The sequence below is a fragment of the Hyla sarda genome, chromosome 1 (genome assembly GCF_029499605.1).
Source record: "Hyla sarda isolate aHylSar1 chromosome 1, aHylSar1.hap1, whole genome shotgun sequence".
Lineage (NCBI taxonomy): Eukaryota > Metazoa > Chordata > Amphibia > Anura > Hylidae > Hyla > Hyla sarda.
In genome coordinates this window covers 213,688,784-213,711,130 of record NC_079189.1, presented here as the reverse complement: position 1 = coordinate 213,711,130, position 22,347 = coordinate 213,688,784, and the positions used below count along the sequence as shown (strand labels likewise).

The 22,347-nt window shown below is 40.5% G+C and overlaps 1 protein-coding gene across 8 annotated transcripts in view; it reads left to right on the top strand.

Moving 5' to 3' along the window:
* ABCG2 (ATP binding cassette subfamily G member 2 (Junior blood group)) overlaps positions 1-14,564 on the top strand; it is a 134,390-nt gene extending 119,826 nt beyond the window's left edge. For 4 of the 8 annotated variants that reach the window (XM_056568490.1, XM_056568516.1, XM_056568500.1 and 1 more), the window contains exons 4-17: positions 332-391; positions 520-634; positions 856-1,008; positions 1,135-1,292; positions 2,700-2,851; positions 3,038-3,142; positions 3,446-3,693; positions 5,861-5,943; positions 6,049-6,138; positions 8,352-8,476; positions 9,478-9,632; positions 10,693-10,782; positions 13,570-13,655; positions 13,890-14,564. In XM_056568490.1, coding sequence (XP_056424465.1) covers positions 332-391; positions 520-634; positions 856-1,008; positions 1,135-1,292; positions 2,700-2,851; positions 3,038-3,142; positions 3,446-3,693; positions 5,861-5,943; positions 6,049-6,138; positions 8,352-8,476; positions 9,478-9,632; positions 10,693-10,782; positions 13,570-13,655; positions 13,890-14,037 — 1,768 coding nt within the window. In that variant the 3' untranslated portion in view covers positions 14,038-14,564. The remainder of the gene's footprint in view (positions 1-331; positions 392-519; positions 635-855; positions 1,009-1,134; positions 1,293-2,699; positions 2,852-3,037; positions 3,143-3,445; positions 3,694-5,860; positions 5,944-6,048; positions 6,139-8,351; positions 8,477-9,477; positions 9,633-10,692; positions 10,783-13,569; positions 13,656-13,889) is intronic. The other 4 variants (XM_056568535.1, XM_056568553.1, XM_056568543.1 and 1 more) reach the window with 1 other exon arrangement.
* Positions 14,565-22,347: the final 7,783 nt, after the last annotated feature.

The following is a 22,347-nucleotide window of genomic DNA, read 5'->3' as shown; positions in this document are numbered from 1 at the left end:
AAAAACAGGTGAAATCCTAAATTACACTATGCTAGCCTCTGGTGACTAGGGACCTATGGATATGCTGAAGTAAAAACCTGCGATTTTTGGCCATATTGTACAGAAAGAAAGAAAAAAGAAACTAATAAAACAGTTGGGAATCCTGTGAGTTGGGACATAAGCAGATTGTGTCTTCTCTAGGTAAAGAATGGGGGAAGGGGTGTTTTAAAAGGTGACATTATATTTGAAAATGACTAGATTTTTAATACATGATTTAATACATGTTCATCTTGCTGAATGTGTCCAAGTCTATAACATTTCTGATTGTCATTATGTTACTTTATATTTCCAGTGGGATTATGAGACCTGGTCTTAATGCTATTTTGGGTCCTACTGGCAGTGGCAAATCATCGTAAGTATCAAACTTACTAATGTGTACAGCTAAACCAATTGTATGCAAATAAAGTCCCCCTTTTATGAGGAGATGATGCTTTATGGACAGATATGACCTGACATGACTTGTTTCTGATTCCCCTGAAGGCTTTTAGATGTTCTTGCTGCTAGAAAAGATCCTCATGGGCTCTCTGGTGACGTGCTAATAGATGGAAAGCCACAACCACCAAACTTCAAGTGCCTCACTGGCTACGTTGTACAGGTACCTAAGATAAGATACACCAAAAGAAAGAAAAAACCTTTTTCTATATAGATTGCTTCTAGTTCGGCGTTTAGGAATGTTTAGCTTCACTCTACTGCAAACACAGAACCTGTGGTATTGGTTGCAGGAACTGCTTGTCTTTCATGCTTATGGTGGACAGTGGTGTTACTAGTGGTTTCTATTGCTTCTTAGTTCACCTGAATTTATTGACTCTCATACAGGATGATGTTGTGATGGGGACATTGACTGTTCGAGAGAACCTGCAATTCTCTGCAGCCTTAAGGCTACCCAGAACACTGAGGCAAAAGGAGAAGGATGAGCGCATCAACCAAATCCTCAAGGAGCTGGGATTGACTAAAGTGGCAGATGCTAAGGTAACCCAGAGTAAATGGGGAAAAAACAAACAAAGGGAGTCTGGGGATTTCTGTCTGCAGAGTTTTAATGATAGTCAAATCTATGGCTTTCTTCCTATGAGCTGAAACCTATGTTTTTGGTTTTAGGTTGGCACCCAGCTGATTCGTGGAGTGTCTGGAGGAGAGAGAAAAAGAACCAACATTGGTATGGAGCTGATCACCGATCCAGGGATCTTGTTCTTGGATGAACCTACTACTGGTTTGGATGCCAGTACAGCCAATGCTGTTCTTTTACTACTGAAAAGGCAAGGACACGTAGTCTGTTTCCTAACCTAACCAGTATTCTGTTTGCAGGGCCCTCCCAGGCTTATATCCTGGAACTTCTAGTAAGTTTACATATGTGTTATCTCTCTGACTTATTTTTCCACTGTTTTAAAAGAAATAAAGGTAAGGAAACACATTTGGAAAGTCCTCAGACACTTTTATACTTTTTCACATTTTGTTATGTTGTGGCCTTGTGCTGAAATAAAAAATAACATTTTTTTTGAGTTTTTCCCATTTTTCTCCACTCAATACCATAATGACATAAAGTGAAAACAGAATGTTCGAAATCTTTGCTAATTCATTGAAAAAAATAAAAGTATTGCATTGACATAGGTACTCAAACCCCCTCTGTTCTGTATTTAGATGAAAAACCTTTGGCAGCGATTACAGCCTCCAGCCTTCTTGGGGATGATGCCACAAGGTTATAAAAAGGGTCTGACCACTTATGCCCATGTAAAATTTTTGTTTTTCCTGTTTAATAAATTAGCAATATTCTATTTTTATATTCCCATCTCATCTTGAGTGCAGAATGATTATGCTTGAGTTTGTTTTTTATTTTAGCACAAGGCCGTAACAGAACAAAATGTAAAAAAAAATTGAAAGGGTACTTATCTTAGGTTACTTATCTTAGGCCACATTCACTCTGCCATCAGGCTCTGTTAGGTGGAGCTCCATCGGCAGATCTGTCAAATTTAACGGACAAAAAAAGCACTATTTATTTTATCTTCGCTACATTCCTGTAAAATTAACGGATCACCCCATGCAAGTGAATGGGATCTGTCGCAACCCAGCAGTAGCTGTTTGCATCCAAGCTGTTTCAGGGTCTGATCAACTCTTTTTTTTCTTGAGCCGACCCTGAAACGGCTTGGATGCAAACGGTTACTGCCGGGTCCCAACAGATTTCATACACTTGCATGGGGCCCTCCGTTGATCCGGTAATTTTACAAGAATGTAGCTAAGAAAAAAAATTGTGCTTGCACAATTTGACGGAAATGCCGACTCAGCTTCACCTAACGGAGCCCGATGACAGGATGCAAACAACAATGTGAACCTAGCCTATTTCTGATCTGAGGTACAGGTAACTGTCTGATGCCCTGATGCGTCCTGTATATGATGCGGTTAATCAGTATGCACATCAGATTGTAGTGATAGGAGGCATTGACTTACCATTTGTTTAGATGAGGGTACATAAGGCATGCATAAAACTGAAAAATGGAAAAGAATCCACATCCTTGACTAGTGGGCACAATGTTCCTTTATGTACCTAGCGGCCATCTGTGCATCTAAAACCAATGTTCAGATATAGTATACAATGTACAAAGCCATTTATTTCAAATCTCTATAAATATGAAGTAATTATAAATTATTTTCACTGTTGTACCCTGCAGGATGGCAAGGCAAGGCAAGACCATAATCTTTTCCATACACCAGCCTCGCTACTCCATCTTCAGACTGTTTGATTCCCTTACCTTGCTGGCTGGGGGCAAGATGCTGTACCACGGGCCTTCTGCCTATGCACTGGATTACTTCACAGAACTAGGTAACAAATCCTTTTTTATTTTTTAAAGCTGCACCAATTCCCGATGTAGAGGTCAGATTAACCAATAAAGGATGCCAATAATTGTGCGCTTTTTATGTCAGCCAGTTGCCTTCAACAGTGCTTACCACCAAGCTACCTTGCTACCCATAACATGTACTTTGTTGTAATGTATTGTTTCCTTCGTAGGATATGTCTGTGAGGAGCACAATAATCCTGCTGACTTCTTCCTTGATGTTATTAATGGAGACTCAACAGCTGTTGCCTTAAACAAACTGGAAGAGGTGGATCTAGGTATGAAGAATACAAATAATGTTCTATTACACTGTAAAATAATAATTTTCTCTGTAGTCAATTTTTACTTTGGCGCAGGCATTACTAGGATCTCCCCTTTCAATTAAGCCACCCCTTTAAGAAGTTTTGTGGGCACCACCATCCAACTTCATCTCAGTGAAGGCCGCAGATGCCTCCTTCACCATGCCTGGATGTCCAATGATAACAATGCCCCCATAAATCTATATAGTTACATTTGGTTTATCTTATAATAAAAAATGTATTGTGACTTATAACTCTATGTTTTATAACTCTGTCTCTTAGATACAAGAGAGCCAAATGATAGCGGCTGTCAAACTGTGGTAGATAAACTGGCAGATGACTTCTGCAATACCAATTATTATAAAGAGACTAAAGCAGAGTTGGACAAACTGTCAAGCGGGGAAAAAGTGAAGACCAATTTCTTTGCCAGGCAAATCACATACAACACTTCATTCTTCCATCAGATGAAATGGGTCTCCAAGAGGTCCTTTAAAAACCTTTTGGGTAATCCACAAGCTTCAATAGCCCAGGTAGGTGCAGAGATATGGTGACATTGAAAACCTGAAAAAATGTGAGTTTTCATGAAGACAATCCCTTTGACTCCTAGTGATCAGCTGTTATTGTACATTATAAACTATAGCATTACATGTTGGCCATTTAAATAAATGGCTTACCATGTAATGCATAAATGGTCTGGGTCAGCCAGAATGGTAGTTGCTCTTACTGTCTCTGTGTTCTCTAGAGGGTAAAGGGTCTGAAGCAGGGGATCCTACTCTATGAAGTCTGTGTGACCTAATATGAACTTCGACTCTCAATTGTAAAGTTTTTACTACAGAAAAATCCATACAAGCATAGGACATCTTCCTATGGATTTCCGCACTCACATAGCTATATTATATACCCATAATGCTTTGTTAAAAAGAAGTGTGTGGATCTTGTGTCCTAAAAACTGCTCTGAACAAGATCAATCTTGTGACCTGAATTAGCTGTCCCAGAATTGGCATTAATTGTCTTGACTCTTTCTGCATTGTGTGCCCTTCTCTGGCTCTTTAATGTCTCCGACACCTCATTAACGCTGGATTTCCAGCCCCTTCCATGCGTGGTACACAGTTCATTAAAGCCATTTCACCTCATCCGACGTAAATTAGTTCTGATATGATCCTTGTTTTCCACCACAACTAGCTTAATGGCTAAGTAATCTGTGCCCCTTGATCTTTTCGGCGGGTTCTTAGTAATACAGTCCCCTTATCCGCGCCGATTATGGCATTAGGGGCTAATGCATCTTTACAGCTCCCATTTAAACGATCAGCCTGATACCAATAATTGTAAAATATTTTATCCACCTTTGTACAGTAGAATTGGCAGAAAAGGTCAGAGCATTTAATATAATCTCCTAATCCCCTTACGAGTTCCTCTGTATCATTGTCACTTGATCACATATAGACAATGCTTTGCTGTGAGCCACTTTTTTCATTAAGAGTTTAAGCTATTTGTAGGATTTTCACAGTATTGTTTCCAAATATTGCATTGCAATATTGATACAAGCCAGGAAAACGGCTTAGATGATTTTTTTTTTTTAAATTTATTATCAAAGGGTCTATAACAGGGATATTTTATACCAAGGGCTGATATGATATATACCGTATGTTATATATAATTTTAAAGCATAAAAATCTAGAAAATAAAGATGCGGAATCAAATACAATGTAAAGTATAGGACAGTGATCTTCAACCTGCAGACCTTTAGATGTTGCAAAACTACAACTCTGTCCGGGCATGCTGGGAGTTGTAGTTTTGCAGCATCTGGAGGTCCGCAGGTTGAAGACCACCGCCGCTCCGGACTCGTCACCGCTGCCCTGGATGATGCCCTCCATCGCTGTTGCCGCGTCCCCGGGGTGTCCCCGTCGCTCTGGAACGTCTCTGCTGCCGGGTATCCTCGTTCTCCGTTGACGCCATCACATCGCTACGCATGCCACTCCTATTGAATGACGGGACGGCGTGCGCGACGACGTGATGACGACGAAGGAGAGCGCCGGCCATGCAGGGGGTCCCGGCACGTAGCAGCCACCGAGGAGGCAGGTAAGGTCCCTTCCGGTGTCCTGTAAGCTGTTCGGCACGCCGCGATTTCACCACGGCGGTCCCGAACAGCCCGACTGAGCAGCGGGGTAAGTGTCACTTTCTCTTCAGACGCGGCGGTCAGCTTTGATCGCTGCGCCTGAAGGGTTAATACAGGGCATCACCGCGATCGGTGATGTCCTGTATTAGCCGCGGTTCCCGGCCGTTGATGGCCGCAGGGACCGCCGGTTTTAATGTGTATTTGCCGTATAAGACGCACCAACTTTTCTCCCCCCAGTTTTGGGGAAGAAAAAGTGTGTCTTATACGGCGAAAAATACGGTATATCAACCCTAATATATGGACCAAATATTTATATATACCCTATCAGTTTGGATCTTTGGATGTTTATGGGTCCTTATAAATATACACTTGTTCAAAGTTATATATATTTATTAAATAACATGATATTTGGTTATAATGGTAAGGGGGTGTGGCGGTGACAACCTTTCTTTCACTTTTATGGCTTCACATTTTTCTGTTAATTCTTTTTTTTTTTATAAAATTTTTTTTACGTATTTTTCATTATTTTAAATTAAAGATTAAAATGTCCTCCTATGATTTTTTTTCTATTTCCCTCACAGATAATGGTTAGTATTGTTCTCGCGCTTATTGTTGGAGCTATCTTCTTTGGTGTGAACGATGATGAAAATGGAATACAAAATAGGTCAGTGCACAAGAGTTGGTTTTAAGCTTCAAATATTTATGTTTCTATACAATCTGTAAGGATTGAGACTCTTTAAGTCATGCCTGTGCTTTCTTCTTTCCTTAGAGTTGGATCTTTGTTCTTCATAACTACAAACCAGTGTTTCAGCAGTGTATCCGCCATTGAGCTCTTCGTTGTGGAAAAGAAAATATTTATGTGAGTTTCATTTTAAGATGGTGACCATAGAATGATAATGGCACATGGTAGTTATTTACCAAAGCCTCTGTCCGTAATAAGTTCCTTTTTAAAGCCTTTTTTAACCCAGTGTTTTATTGACCATAGACTTTTGCAAAGACAAATAGTAAATGTTAAAATATTTGTTTATCTATATTACAGCACACGGATGTCAGAAAGGGGGTCCCCTCTCTGAGTGACATTCACAGAGAGCTCTGGTGGACTTTGCCTATTCATGTATCCCATCACCAGCCAGTATCGGACTGGGGTGCTTAGGGCCTACCAGTACAATTGGCCAAAACTTACTTGCAAATGCAACAATTTTTACATCACGGATTGAACCCAACCAGCTCACACGCTCGCTAAATTTATAGGCGAATACCTTACATAAATCTCTGTGTATCGGAGGCTATCCATACACTCTTCCTGAAACCTCTGTCAGCTCTTAGCTGGCAGAGATTTCAACTACAGTTTTAACATCTAGAAGGTATTAACTATATTTATTCGGCATTAATTGGGATTGCGTCCCATTTGCTCAAAACCATGCCCTATCCGACCATTTGAGGAGCATGAAGGAGAAGATTAAAAAAAAAAAAGTTAAATAACTTTACGAAAAATTCACCTTGTGCAAAAATGATAAAAACATTTTGATTATGTGACTTTTTATTGTGCTCTGCAAACATTCCCATGCAACGGAGGCTGCTCGCGCACCCTTTCTGAAAGCTCTGAGCTGGAGGAGATTTCAACTACAGTTTACCTTTGTTAGCAAGCAAAAAAACTGTATTAAATTAAGCGTGCAGGGGCAACCACTCCTCTTTGTCGGACACTAAACCATCTCTGCTGTAAGCCCGCCCACTCGGCAAATGCAGCAGCGAAGATCAAAAAGCTGCATAATTTTGCAAAACATTTCACCTTTTTTTTAACTTAGATATATATACCATATTTTTCGCCCTATTAGACGCACGGCATATAAGACGCACCCAATTTTTAAGGTGCAAAATCTAGGAAAAAAAGATCCTGAACCCAACAGTGATCTTCAACCTGTGGACCTCGAGATGTTGCAAAACTACAACTCCCAGCATGCCCGGACAGCAAACGGCTGTCCGGGCATGCTGGGAGTTGTAGTTTTGCAACATCTGGAGGTCCGAAGGTTGAAGACCACTGGTATAGGAGGTAATACTCATGTGTCCCCACCGCTACGGACCCATCACCGCTCGTCACCGCTGCCCTGGATGTCGCTCCATTGCCCGTGGTGTCTCCGACGCTCCGGACGTCTTCTTCCCCAGGATCCACGCTCTCCGTCGCTGTCATCACGTCGCTACACACGCCGCTCCTATTGGATGACGGGACGGCGTGTGCAACGACGTGATGACATCGAAGGAGAGCGCCGGCCATGCAAGGGATCCCAGCACGGAGCAGACACCGAGGAGGCAGGTAAGGTCCCTCCCGGTGTCCTGTAAGCTGTTCGGGACGCAGCGATTTCACCGCGGCGGTCCCGAACAGCCCAACTGAGCAGCCGGGTTAGTGTCACTATCGCTTCAGACGCGGTGGTCAGCTTTGATTGCCGCTTCTGAAGGATTAATACAGGGCATCACCGCGATCGGTGATGTCCTGTATTAGCCGTGGGTCCCGGTTGTTGATGGCCGCAGGGACTGCCGCGATAGGGGTGTATTCGCTGTATAAGAAGCACCAACTTCCCCCCCCCCCAGTGTTGGGGAAGAAAAAGTGCGTCTTATATGGCGAAAAATACGGTATATATATATATATATATAAATATATATAATATTTTTTTTTTTTTTTACTTGGTAAATGCCTCCCTATGAATTTAATGTGATTTGTGAAAAATTGATTCACTATTATATGCAAGTCGCAGCAAAATGCAGGGACATGTCTTTATGCTATTCAGAAGTCCATCTGTTCTCCATTCTTATTCTGTCTGATCTCCCTGCAAAATGTTATAGAACAGGAGATGCTGAACAGATGTTTGTAGAGTTTTGTGGGAAAGTGGTTGGAGTTAGGAGTCATTGACAGCCTTTTTCTTTATAAGTATTGGACAGCATGCTAAAACGAAAAATTTACAATACAAGCCACTGCCGAGAGCAGCTAATACATCACTAAAATATTGAAAAAGTTTTTGGTTATTCTCTGTCAAATACGGCTACAGATACTAATCTGAACTATTTGTTTTCTTGCAGACATGAATACATCAGCGGATACTACAGACTATCAGCATACTTTTTCACCAAGCTCTTTGCAGATATGCTTCCCATGAGGACAATGCCAAGTGTTATTTTTACATGTATTATCTATTTCATGATTGGTAAGTGTTTCGCCCATTAGTCTGAGGCTGTCCTGTCACCATAAACTGATCTGCAGTTATCAGCAGGGAAAGCAGATTGTTTTTTTTAGGGAAAATGGTCCATTACATAACACCTATTAAAATCAATGGATCATGATTGATTAGCAGCCTGTAAAGCATTTGTGACGTCATGCCACGCCCTCTCCATTCATGTCTATGGGAAGGGATGTGAAGGCTAGTATATAGCTGACACACACCTCCTGCCATAGACATGAATGGAGGGGGGTTGCGGCTGGCATCCCCAGTCATCGGGCACGGAGTTGTCTCCATGCACTGAATGACAGGGGTGCTGCAACACAGATCACGGCGGGACACCCACAATTAGACATCTTATACCCTATCCTTTGGATAGGGGATAAGATGTTTTCAGCGGCGTACCCTTTAAGCATCACTTTTATCTCGGGGAAAGCTGGTTAACATCCAAATTATCGGATCCTTGATTCTCTGAATGTGTAAGTCATTGAGGGGCCATCATTGTCACAGGAACCTGTCACAATCTGTGAGATTGGCTGAGAAAAACCTAACATCAATAACCTAAATCACTTTCTGTTTTTGTGAATCTAACAGCTGATCAATGCCCTGAGAGCCATCAATGACCATAGAAACCTAGGAGCTAAAGGACCAGGATTAGAAAATTCCAGAATCACCACTCCTGTTCTCAGGGTGTGCGTGCTATTGCAGCTCAACTCCATTGACATTATTATTATTATTTTTTTTATAAGAAAGCAGTTTTTTAAATCTTGGATAACCCCTTTTAGGTTATGTTGACCAAGAATAACAATACAAACGTATAAATTAAACCAATTAATCTTAAAAGCTCTTATACTGAGAAACCCACACATGGTTACTTAAAATAGTCAGGAAGTTTTAGTACTACCTTCCTGGCAAATATAGACAGGTACAGTTTATATTTAGTTTTTCATATGAAAACTAATTATTTTTTTTGTCTTTCTACATTTTAGGATTCAAACATACAGCAGGATCTTTCTTCACCATGATGTTCACCTTGATGATGATTTCCTACACCGCAACATCCATGGCTTTAGCCATTGCAGCTGGTCAGGATGTGGTTGCTGTCGCTAACCTTCTCATGACCATATGCTTCGTCTTTATGATTGTAAGTATAGCACATTAAAGGAGTACTCCAGGATCAGAAAACGTATCCGCTATCCTTAGAGCTGGAAGTGTCAGATCCCTGTGTCAGTACGAGGCCCCGTCAGTCTGCAGAAAGGCCGCGTATCGACCTTGCATGAAGCAGGGGCTGACACACCCTCTCAATACAACGCGCTATGGAAGAGCCGGAGTGCTGCATTTGGCAATCTCCAGCTTTGCCATAGTGCTGCATTGAGGGGGCATGTCGGCTGCCACTTTATGCGGACTGCCAGGGCCCCGTACGGGAGATTGTGGTGGGTCCCAGCAGTTGGACCCCCCACGATCTGACACTTATCCCCTATCCTTAGGATAGGGGATGAGTATTCCAGGATCAGAATACTCCTTGAAATGGATTTTCTGGACAATGTGAAGCTATTATGTTATAATAAATAGTAAATCATACTAAACTAATATGATACTATGATGATTTAATACATTGTTGTCAGTATATATGACCAACCTTGCATAGTGAGTATGTATGTATGCACTGTACCATATTGATCTGCAAATCAAAAGATGTACCTGAACTGAATTTGCCATTTGGAGCAGTTCATCACAATTAAATGGATTGTTTTCCATGTTACCTAAGGGCACTTTTAGATAGGTCGACAGGTGCACAAAAGAAGATTAAATAGATTTCTACCTTTACTGCTCATCCCTGTGGGGTGATGGGGGGTGACTAACATTAGATTTTTGGCCTGCGTAATTTTTACAATTGGTCAAAGAATAAGCATTTTCTTGTTTATCAGCTGATCATTGGCCCTTTTACACAGCTCATTTATCCTGAACAAATATTCCTTCAAATGGCCTGTATAAGGCCCTTTAAATGGGTATTCTAGCCACTAAAACCTATCCTCTATAAAAAGGATAGGGGGGTACATGTCTGAGGGGTCCGACTCTCCCCAATGAGTTGGTACGTGCTCTCTGCATTGTCATGGGAGCGCTAGAGACACCCGAGCGCTATATGTATAGAAAAACTGTGTTGTGTTACCTAGTATAACAAATACAATCTGTTTGTTTTGTAGATATTTTCTGGTTTATTGGTAAACGTAACATCCATTATGAGTTGGCTGTCTTGGCTCAAATACTTCAGCATACCTCGATATGGCCTGACTGTAAGTCACATTTTAAATCCTTTGCGCTTCTTCTGAGATTATCACTTTTTTTCTTGGCCTATATTCTCTTTCTTTGTTTTTACACCCTGCTTTCACAGTTCAAACTTGGTAGTAACTTAGAAAAGTAATCTTTGGGATACAAGATGTTTTTACTGAAAATCCACCTAAACATTGAGAGATCCTTTTTAGTGTAATGTAATGTAATTCTAGTTATTCAATTCATTTTCTTTATTTGCAAAAAAAAAAAAGAATGTTTTGGGGATTTTTCTTGGACTTAAGTTAAATTCTTATCCTATTACAATGTTTCTCAGAATATTTTAGTTTACAGTAGCCTATATAGGTTTGACATCCAGTTTTTCCCCCTTTAGCTAACTTTTTTTGTGATATATTTTTGGTGATATGGGACATGTGGGGGATTCATGAAAAGTGGAGTAGATGAACGTCTTTCTACTCCATTAAAGGGGTATTCCAGGCAAAACCTTATATATATATATATATATCAACTGGCTCCAGAAAGTTAAACAGATTTGTAAATTACTTCTATTAAAAAATCTTAATCCTTCCAATAGTTATTAGCTTCTGAAGTTTTCTGTCTAACTGCTCAATGATGATGTAACGTCCCGGGAGCTGTGCATGATGGGAGAATATCCCCATAGAAACTGCACAGCTCCCGGGACGTGAGTCATCAGAGAGCAGTTAGACAGAAAACAACAACTCAACTTCAGAAGCTAATAACTATTGGAAGGATTAATATTTTTTAATAGAAGTAATTTACAAATCTGTTTAACTTTCCAGAGCCAGTTGATATATATATATAAAAAAATTTTGGCCTGGAATACCCCTTTAATTCATGTGGTGGAAACTGTGTACCTGCACCAAATTTATTACGTGGTACAGGGCATGTTATAAATATGGTGCTGATCACATTTCTTACATAAGTACTCCACTTTGTGTGCTGTTTTTGTGCAAATTTTTTTTGCAACTTTTTAACCTATGCGACAATTATGCAACTTTATAATAATGTTGTCCACAGTTTATATGCAGTTTTTTTTAAATAAAAAGTTTGTTTTAAAAGTTGCAGTTTGATAAATTGCTGACCCCTGCAAAAACTCAACTCAAAACACGTCTACCACAGCATAAAAACAAAACAAAAAAGCACATAAAAAAAGTTGCACTAAAATGTTCTAAATCTTCCTCAATAAATGTTTTGTCAGATATTTTAAAAAAAAATTTTAAGAAAAACTTCTCTTAAGAACATTATTTTAAAGTGTCCCTGACATGTCAAAAGCTTTGGTTGGTCCCACTATTTAGGAAAACCATCAGGGTTCTCCTGATCGTGCAGCTATCATTCTATGGCTTGCAACAATCTCCGAGAAAATCTAAATGGTTTTCTACAGGCAAAATGTAACATAAAACAATTTAGCAAAGTTGAGTAGTTTGGCTGGTTATGTTCTGGGCTTCATGCTGCCATCTGGTGGTTGTGTTGCTCTAATATGTTCTCTGATTCAGTAAATAGAAGCGTAACTCAAGTGTTACTCTCCCACCTGTTCAGCAAAATTCTGCAAGGAGAGACCCTGCATATGCTGGGTGGTCGGGTAGCCAAGGCAACCATATGATGCCCAGCAAGCTCTGTGCACAAGTTCCAATAATAAAGAGGGCTTGTGCACAGAACTTACTGGGCATAGTATGGTGAGACTGAAATTCTGGAGGTACACGTTATGAAAGGGATTTTATTCAAGTGGTAATAATGTTATAGGAGGATATAAATCAGACTTCTGTAGTGCAGACTTACTATATAGCAAATGCACCTGACTTGTGCCACATTAATTACATGTTTGACACTTTTCCCCAGCATCTAACAAAAGCGGCATGGCTTTAGCAAAAGGGGCATGTTTAAATATGCAACACTATATGCCAAAAATGTGCCAGAATGCTGCTGCAAGATTGTGTTGCAGCTTAAAGCATCCCTGACAATACAAAAACCTTGACATGTCAAAAGTTTTATAGGTAGAGATCTAAGTGTTAAGACCCCGACCGATCATGCCTTTCTCCCTGCTTTATGTCTGTAAGACCAGGACGGCCCCATAGACTTACATTATGAATCCATCCTGGTCATGTGACTAAAGAGAGAACATGATAAGCACAGCTTGTTGTCAGAATCATTGGGGGTCTGTGTGTTGAGACCTTGACTGATTGGATCAGCTCTATGTCACGTGACCGTTCTCTATGACATATGAAAAGTTTTATTTCATGACAATTAATGTGTCTTTGTAATTTTTAAAAGACTTTTGACACGTCAGAGACATGTCAAAAGTTTTGATCGGTTGGGGTCTCAGTGCTGATCCCCCAGCGATCAGTAGAACAAGCGGGGAGGAGCACTCTGTAGCTTGCAACAATCTCCATCCTTCACCCACCTATTAGTGGATGGGGCCATCCTGGGAAGCAGGGTGTAAATTGCTGCGAGCCAGGGATCGGTGGAGCCCTGGCCAATCAAAACTTTTGACATGTCTCTGTGACGGACATTTTAAGCCAACTAGTTTACAGTATGATACACTTTGTATGGCACATCTGAAGACTGTTTATTTTGTCTAAGAATTAGACAGTTTGAATAAATCTGGGCCACTATGTCGGACTATTATACAGTAGTATCTAATGCTGCCCAGTAAATGTGTTATGGGGGGGGGAGGAGGTCTCAGTTGGATGCAAATTTTAACATGATTATGTTTTTTGTATTGGAGAAATGCAATTGAGGCTTTTCTATTTTTCCTTATTTAATATGCTCTCCAGGCTCTGCAAGCAAATGAATTTCCAGGGCTATATTTCTGCAGAAATACTACATTGAATCAGTGTAATGCAAGCAGCCCCGGTCTCGTGTAAGTGTCTGTTTTTTTTTTTTTACATTGTATGCAAATTTTTATATAATGTGAAAGTATACAGTAAGATCATAAAGGCCATGGGGCAAGGTTTATGCTCCTTTTTTTGGATTCCTGATGCATGTGAATTGGAGAATAGATTTTCTTATTCCACTGTCTGAATTTGTCTTTTTGTCAATGACTCCCATACATAAGTTCCATGTGTAATTTTGGTTTACACATACTCTCTTTCAGGACCTCTGGAGAACAGTATCTTACAAATCAAGGAATTGACTACAGTGCCTGGGGTTTGTGGCAGAACAACTTGGCATTGGCTATAATGACCCTAATATTCCTTACGATTGCTTACCTGAAGTTGAACTTCATGAAGAAGCTTACATAAACTGAACTGAAACCAGCACTTTAATTTGCCACTAATCCTATCTGTCTATATGTACATATGTTTTATAAGCCAAATCAGTAAGTGACCTCTCAATCCCTGTCTTTTGGCATACGTCTAGCAGACAACTGCGAGTCTAACTTGTGTGCCAAGAGAGCTGGGAGTGAATTGAAATGGCACAAAAAACAAATGCCATTAAAACATTGAAATGTTTGAATGTTGAGCTGTGCCACTCAATGGTTTACATTTCCAGGAGGGGGTTAATAATCTTGGTTCATGTTTTCCATGTTATTAATATTCTTTTACAGTCATGTAAATTAAACTTGGAAAATTATTTATGGATAATATTCATAATATTCTTTATTAATGTTCTAATTCTAGTAACATTTTTTTTTGTTTTTTGTAGCAATAACCAAAATTGTTTTGTAACAGCTGTTAATGAAGTTTTTTTTTAATGTAAAATGCTATGCATTGTTTGCATAGAAGCAGGTAGCATTATAATTTTTTTTTTTTTTTAGGCAAAATTTGTTTTTGTTTTTTAGGTAAAGTTATTTAAGAACTGCCTTAAAAATTTAAAAAATAAATATTGTTTCCCAAGTGGTAATTTTGTAGCTTCTATTTATTAACCATGTGGAAGGTTACTGGGTCACTTGTTAAAAGTGTCAGTGGGCAGAGCCGTGTGTGCGAAGCCAGAGCAGAGGAACACTGTCCCTGCAGCTCTGTACTAATCTGCCTGTGGATCCCCTTGTACTATCAATACAGCTCTAGCCTACTGAACCACGGACTCCACATGACCTCTGATGGTGTCCTGTGGTATCTGGCACCAAGACTTTTACAACAGATTCCTATAAGTTGGGGCCTTCATGGAATGTCCTTGTATTTCCAGCACTTCAAAGATGCTTGATCAAGTTGAGATCTGGAGTATATGGAGGCCAAGTTAACACCTTGAAGCCTTTTCTGGTATTTGTAGTTACACGCACCATGAAAATACTTTGGTCACGGTAGCAAAGTGGTCAGTGGGCCCCTAGTACCACACTGGGGATCACAACAAAGAAACTCACAGGGGCTGCACAGTAGTGAAGGAATTTATTTCTATGGTGTACCACATACAGTATCCAATCTTGAGGAAACCATCACCACTAGAGATGAGCGAACTTGCAGTAAATTCGATTCATCACAAACTTCTCGGCTCGGCAGTTGATGACTTTTCCTGCATAAATTAGTTCAGCTTTCAGGTGCTCCCGTGGGCTGGAAAAGGTGGATACAGTCCTAGGAGACTCTTTCCTATTAATGTATCCACCTTTTCCAGCCCACCGGAGCATCTGAAGGCTAAACTAATTTACGCAGGAAAAGTCATCAACTGCCGAGCCGAGAAGTTCGTGACTAATCGAATTTATTGTAAGTTCGCTCATCTCTAATCACCACCCATCCAGACTTGTACATTTTAGATGAAACCCCTGTGTAGTTTGGTGCTCGCCATGTTAGACCTTGACCTCCCAGGTCCCGACAAAAAAAAAAAGACTGCAGCACCATCATATATTCAAAAGTCTATCAGCCGCAAGCATTATACTTTACCAAACAATACAATGTTTTAGCAGTCCTTAAAACAGGCCTTTAAACAGGACAACAGACGTTTTGTGCAGTTCCACGCACTTCCTCTTGCCCCTGGTAAGTGTTGCCAGTTATTTCTTTTTGTCTTTGTTAGCTTAGTCTTAGACTTGCATGGGACTTCTGAGGAAAAAAACAACAGCCCTCGCATAAGGGGGTGAGTTAGGGGTTGATTCAACTCTACTATATTTTTAGTTGACATAATTTACGAATAACAAGTTTCATCAAAATATCTTCAGCCATTTGAAAGTTATGCTGGATAGTTCATACATATACACTGGGGATCAAAAGTTTGGGCACCCCAGGTAAAAATTTGTATTATTGTGCATAAAGAAGCCAAGAAAAGATGGAAAATTCTCCAAAAGGCATCAAATTAAAGATTAGACATTCTTTTAATATGTCAACAAAAGTTAGATTTTATTTCCATCATTTCCACTTTCAAGATAAAATAAAACAAAAAAAAAATGGCGTCTGCAAAAGTTTGGGCACCCTACAGAGTTAATATCTTGTACTGCCGCCTTTTGGCAAGTATCACAGCTTGTAAACGCTTTTTGTAGCAAGCCAAGAGTCTTTCAATTCTTGTTTGAGGTATCTTTGCCCATTCTTCCTTACAAAAGTCTTCCAGTTCTTTGACATTTCTGGGCTGGCTGTCACGCACTGCTCTTTTAAGGTCTATCCAAAGATTTTCAATTATGTTGAGGTCAGGAGATTGTGAAAGCCATGGCAAAACCTTCAGTTTACGCCTCTTGATGTAATTCCCTGTGGATTTTGAGGTGTGTTTAGGATCATTATCCATTTGTAGAAGACATCCTCTCTAACTTCAGCTTTTTCACAGATGGCATCAAATTAGCATCCAAAATTTGCTGAAATTTTATTGGATCCATTTTCCTTCTACTCGTGAGATGTTCCCTGTGCCAATGGCTGCAAAACAACCCCAAAGCATGATTGATCCACCCCCATGCTTAACAGTTGGACAAAGGTTCTTTTCATTAAATTCTGTTCCCCTTCTTCTCCAAACGTACCTTTGCTCATTCCGGCCAAAAAGTTCAATTTTAACATCATCGGTCCACAGAACTTGTTTCCAAAATGCATCAGGCTTGTCTATATGTTCATTTGCAAAGTTCAAACGCTGATTTATGTGGTGAGGACCTGGCAGTGACGTCAGGGGGGCGTAATCCTCCAAGAATACACCAACAAGTGAAAACAGTGTAAAAAAGGTTAAAAACATACATGGAAACACAATGCAAAACACAGCTTGAAAATCATATAAATATGCTTAAATCCACCTTGTCATTCAGGCCAGCTGGACCCTGAGCACGCATGCGCATGTCTCCCCAAGCAACAGGAAGGACTCTTCCGATTCCAAAGAACTTTAACACAGAGGTATCAACTTTATGTTCTACATTGACATGTTCAATGATCCGAGCAGCCTTTTAAGGTTTTTACTGGCCTCACGAGTTCGCGGAATACAGTGTGCATGGGGCGCATAGTGCTCCCTATGTAGAAACGCCCGCATGCACACTCTATTCCGTACACTACGTGATCGGTCTGGCAGGTAATTAAATCTTTCACAAACACTTCAGATCCTCCTAGCAGAAAGTTTTTTTTTTTCCCCTTTTTTCAAACTCTGGCACCATTTACAGCTCCCACAACAGTGATTACCCATGGGTGCTGTACCACTAAGCCAATCTAGGTCTTTTTTCTTTTCTGACACCTAATGACTTCTTGTAAGCAGATAACTAGAGATGAGCGAACTTACAGTAAATTCGATTTGTCACGAACTTCTCGGCTCGGCAGTTGATGACTTATCCTGCATAAATTAGTTCAGCTTTCAGGTGCTCCCGTGGGCTGGAAAAGGTGGATACAGTCCTAGGAGACTCTTTCCTAGGACTGTATCCACCTTTTCCAGCCCACCGGAGCACCTGAAAGCTGAACTCATTTATGCAGGATAAGTCATCAACTGCCGAGCCGAGAAGTTTGTGACGAATCAAATTTACTGTAAGTTCGCTCATCTCTACAGATAACCTATATTCTTCACTTACCATTACTATTACAATAGCCAAAGGCTATTACATGTTTATTTTGAGTTACACTACTTAACAGAGGATCTTTTTGAAGAAGCGACCAGTTATTATTTATTACTTTTTTAATGGTATTGGAAAGGATTCTGAAATAAAACACAAAAGAAAATCAATTTTTCCTTCTTCTTTTCAATAGGGCATCGTGATCTTGTGAGGCTGCTCTAATAAAAGCGGCATCTATAACATCTTGAGGGTAACCCCTTAGGGTTTACCATCAAGATGTTATAGATGCTGCTTTTATTAGAGCAGCCTCACAAGATCGCGATGCCCTATTGAAAAGAAGAATGAAAAATAGTAACTATAAAAGGTGAACGTCAAGAGTTGGGGTTTCAGAAGGCAGAATCCACCTCTGATAGATTTTCTTTTGTGTTTGATTTCGGCCTCCTTTCCAATACCATCAGAAAAGCAATAAATTATATCTGGTCACTTTTTCAAAAAGATCCTCTGTTAAGGATCTCAAAATAGACCTGTAGGAAAGTGAAGAATATAGGTTATCTGCTTACAAGAAGTCATGTGTCGGAAAAGAAAAAAAGACCTAGATTAGCTTAGTGGTACAGCACCCACGGGGAATCACTGTTGTAGGAGCTGTAAATGGTGCCAGAGTTTGAAAAAAGGAAAAAACTCTGCTAGGAGGATCTGAAGTGAAGGGCTCTTCTACATAGGGAGCACTATACGCCCCATGCACACTCTGTTCCGCGAACACGTGAGGTCAGTAAAAACCTTAAAAGGCTGCCCAAGGATCACTTGACGTCACTGCCAGGTATTTTATGCCGGCTCTGACGACAGTGGGGGAGTGGTCTGAAGAAGTGCACCTGGTGCATGAAATAGCTATCACGCTCACGGCGTCCGTCCTCCCCATCCTGTAAGCCATTTCTTCATCTGTGGTGAGTGCCATCTCCATTCTTTTTTTGCATATTTCATACTGAATTCCAGATTGAGCACCCTGCTGAAGTTTCCACAGACTGTAGTGCCCCTGGGCGTCATAACCGGTTGTTAGTGGGTTTTGCGGGAGCTGTGTCGAGCGCTTTGCCTTTCATATCTGCCAATCTAGCAGATGTTCCCTCATTTCCTGAGCCTTCTACCTGGCTCAATAATTGTGCAGCAAGGGTTACACAAACAATCACTGGATTATTCCTACTGCTGAACTCTAGCAGCAAATACTGTCCTCTCTCTGCCCCCAACAGCAAATACCACCCTTTCCTTGTCCCAAAGCAGCAAAGTCTATCCTCTGGATTGGAGTTAATTGAGGTGCACTAAAGTCAGCCAACAATGGTCAAAGGTGGTATGCATGTTAAATAATAATATTTAATTGCTTCACCATGGCAGTGGGGTGGTCTGAGAGCACAAGCCCTTACTAATATAAATCTCTGAGACATCTGCACATTGAGGCACATATTAAAGAGAATCTCAATTGTTTACCCACCCTCACTATACCAATATACTTTGTTATAGTCTGGGTTGCCCAGCTCCCCTGCCTCATCAATAATTACACTGTGCAGAGTGCTCTCCGGGGACGCACAGCTCTCACGTCATCCGGGGGCATGTGAAGAAAATGAATATACATACCACAGGGACAGACTTAGGCCCCTTCCTCCGGGACCCAAAGAAATATGGATGCCGGGGGACCGCCTTCAAAGGCTACTACAGAGACGACAAACAAACTTTAGCAGGGGAGAACACCCAGTGGGTTTAGTGTGGGTGAACTGGCTGACAGTTTTCCTTTTAACCCCTTAAGCCCATTTTGGCCTTAAGGACAATTTTATTTTTACGTTTTCATTTTTTTCCTCCTCGCCTTCAAAAAATCATAACTTTTATATTTTCATCCACAGACTAGTATGAGGGCTTGTTTTTTGTGCAACCAGTTGTCCGTTGTAATGCCATCACTCACTTTACCATAAAATGTATGGCACAACCAAAAAAATACTATTTGTGTGGGTAAATTTAAAATAAAAATCCAATTTTGCTAATTTTGGAAGGTTTCGTTTTCACGCCATACAATTTACGGTAAAAATTACATGTGTTCTTCATTCTTTAGGGCAATACAATTAAAATAATATGCATGATTACATACTTTTCTATTACTGTTGCGCTTTAAAATAAATTGCTAACTTTTTTACCAAATTAGTACGTTTAAGATCCCTCTATTTTGAAGACCTATAACTTTCTTTTTTTCCGTATAAGCGGCGGTATGAGGGCTAATTTTTTGCGGCGTGATTTGTTCTTTTTATTGATACCATATTTGCATATATAAAGCTTTTAAATACATTTTTATCAATTTTTAGGTAATAAAATGTTTTTAAAAAGCAGCATTTTTTTTTTTCGTTCACGCTGTTCACCGTACGGCATCATTAACATTATATTTAAATAGTTTGTATATTTAAGCATGCGGCAATACTCAATATGTTTAAAGAAAAAAATTTACACTTTTTGAGGGTGAAATGGGGAAAATGGAACAATATACAAAATTGGAAGAGGGGATTTAAAAAAATTTTTTTACTTTTATTTTTAGGGTTTGTTCACACTGAGGAATTGGAGAGGAATTTCCACGAGTAATTCTCGCTTTTCCTCTCCAATTCATTCAGCAGTGAAATCCCCATAGAGCTGTGCAGAATTTCTGCCCCTCAGTTCACACTGAGGAATTTCCTCAAGCAGAATTCTGACGAGGAAGTCCGTTCCGCTTGAAGAAAGAACATGTTCTCTCTTTCAGGTGGAATCAGCGTCTTACTCCCATAGAGATCAATGTAAAGTTTTTTTTTTCAGTCAGAATCATTTCCACGTGGAATTGGCGTGGAATTTCCGCATGAAAAAAAAAAAAAAAGAGAGTATAATATATATATATATATATATTTATTATACTCTTCTCCTCCTCCGCTTGAAATTTTCATTTCCGCGTGTGGAATTCCGCGCGAAATCTGAGTTCTTGTGGAAAAGTAACAATATTTTGAGGCAGAAAATTTCTGCTTGATTTCCGCCCCAATTCCTCAGTGTGAACATACCCTTACACTTTAATAGTCTTCCATAGGGAACTATTTATAGCAATCATTTGATTGCTAATACTGTTCAGTACTATGCATAGGGCATAGCACTGATCAGTGTTATTGGTCATCTTCTGCTCTGGTCTGCTCGATCTTAGACCAGAGCAGAAGACCAGTGGAAGGCAGCGGAGGCAGGTGAGGGGAACTCAGTCTGCTGTTCTGAATGATCGGTAGCGCTGCGGGCGATCTGATCATCCATTTTAGTGACCACATGCCGTGATCTATATTGCGATCGCGGATGTCGGCCATTACCGGTAGGTCCCTGGCTGCTATCAGCACCCGGGACCTGCAACACATGACCCGAGCATAGGACGTAAATGTATGTCCTGATGCGTTAAGTACCACTGCACCAGGATGTACATTTACGTCCTGTACTGTTAAGGGGTTAAAGGGTACCTATCATCAATACAACTTTTTATATGTTAAAGATTAATGACTAATGAATCACTTTCTAATAGGATGTTATAAATTTTTTTTTATTACTTTTATGTTTATTTTTAATGTAAAAAAACTCACCACTAGGGGTCTCCCTAGCAGTCCGGGCTGCAAGGCTTTGTATTGATTTCGGACGCAGCTCCCCACCTGTCAATCTCCCCGATGCTTTCAACTTACAATGCAGCCTTAGCGCTACACTGTAAGCCAGCCGCTCTCATTACGGGGAGCCTGTCACAGATCGGAGCAGAGACCCCTGGAGCCGCCTGTGATTGCTGGTTTACTGATGCTGTGGGGTCTCCGCTCTGCCAGCCCATAGAATGCCGCAGCATTACCTCAGCCAGCCAGCAGCTGATGTCACGTGAGCAAGAAAGAAGACACTCATACAGGTAAGAAAAGAGGTTTTAGAAAAAAAAAGGGTAGGATAAGAGTCAGGGACTGGACAGATGAGTTCATGATAGGTACTGTATCTTATTAAAAAACACAGGACAGCAGCATTTCAGAAGCAGTTACTGCATGCAGTTGGGGGCCACTAAAAACCATTGCACTTTGTTTTCGCCAACATACATTAATAGTGATACAGACCCGCCTCCCCATATCTCAGTAACTTGAGTGGAGTGCTGGGGAGTGAAGAAAGGTAACGACTTTCATGCTCCGGATAACCCATTGAAAAGGGAATTAGTCAGCTCTTGCACATGAATTGAACTGCTGACAGTGCCCTACTAACAAAGAGTAGTAATTTCCATTTTGTTCACTTATAACATAGCTGTTTATTTGCTTCTGCAAAGTGTAAAAAGGGCATTCCCAAGGCCTGCAACAACTCTCTGCTCCCTCTCGCTGCTTGATTGACAGAGTTCGGCTTCCAGCACAAGTATTGAGTGATGCGGATTGCCATAGCAGGAAAATCCATTGTGCTTGTGATGCAATATAAAAGCACGGTGCAGACACCAGATATGAACAGGGCTCAGTGCTGGAAGCCAAACTCAGTCTGTCAATCAAACTGCAAGAGGGAGCAATGAGGTGTTCCAGCCTGGAGTACTTCTGGTCCTTGGGAATGACACTGCACAGAAATGCAAGAAAACAGCTATTTTATAATGTACAAAATGCGCAATGCTACACAAACAGTACCATTGCCTTTACTGCAAACAGTTCATGTC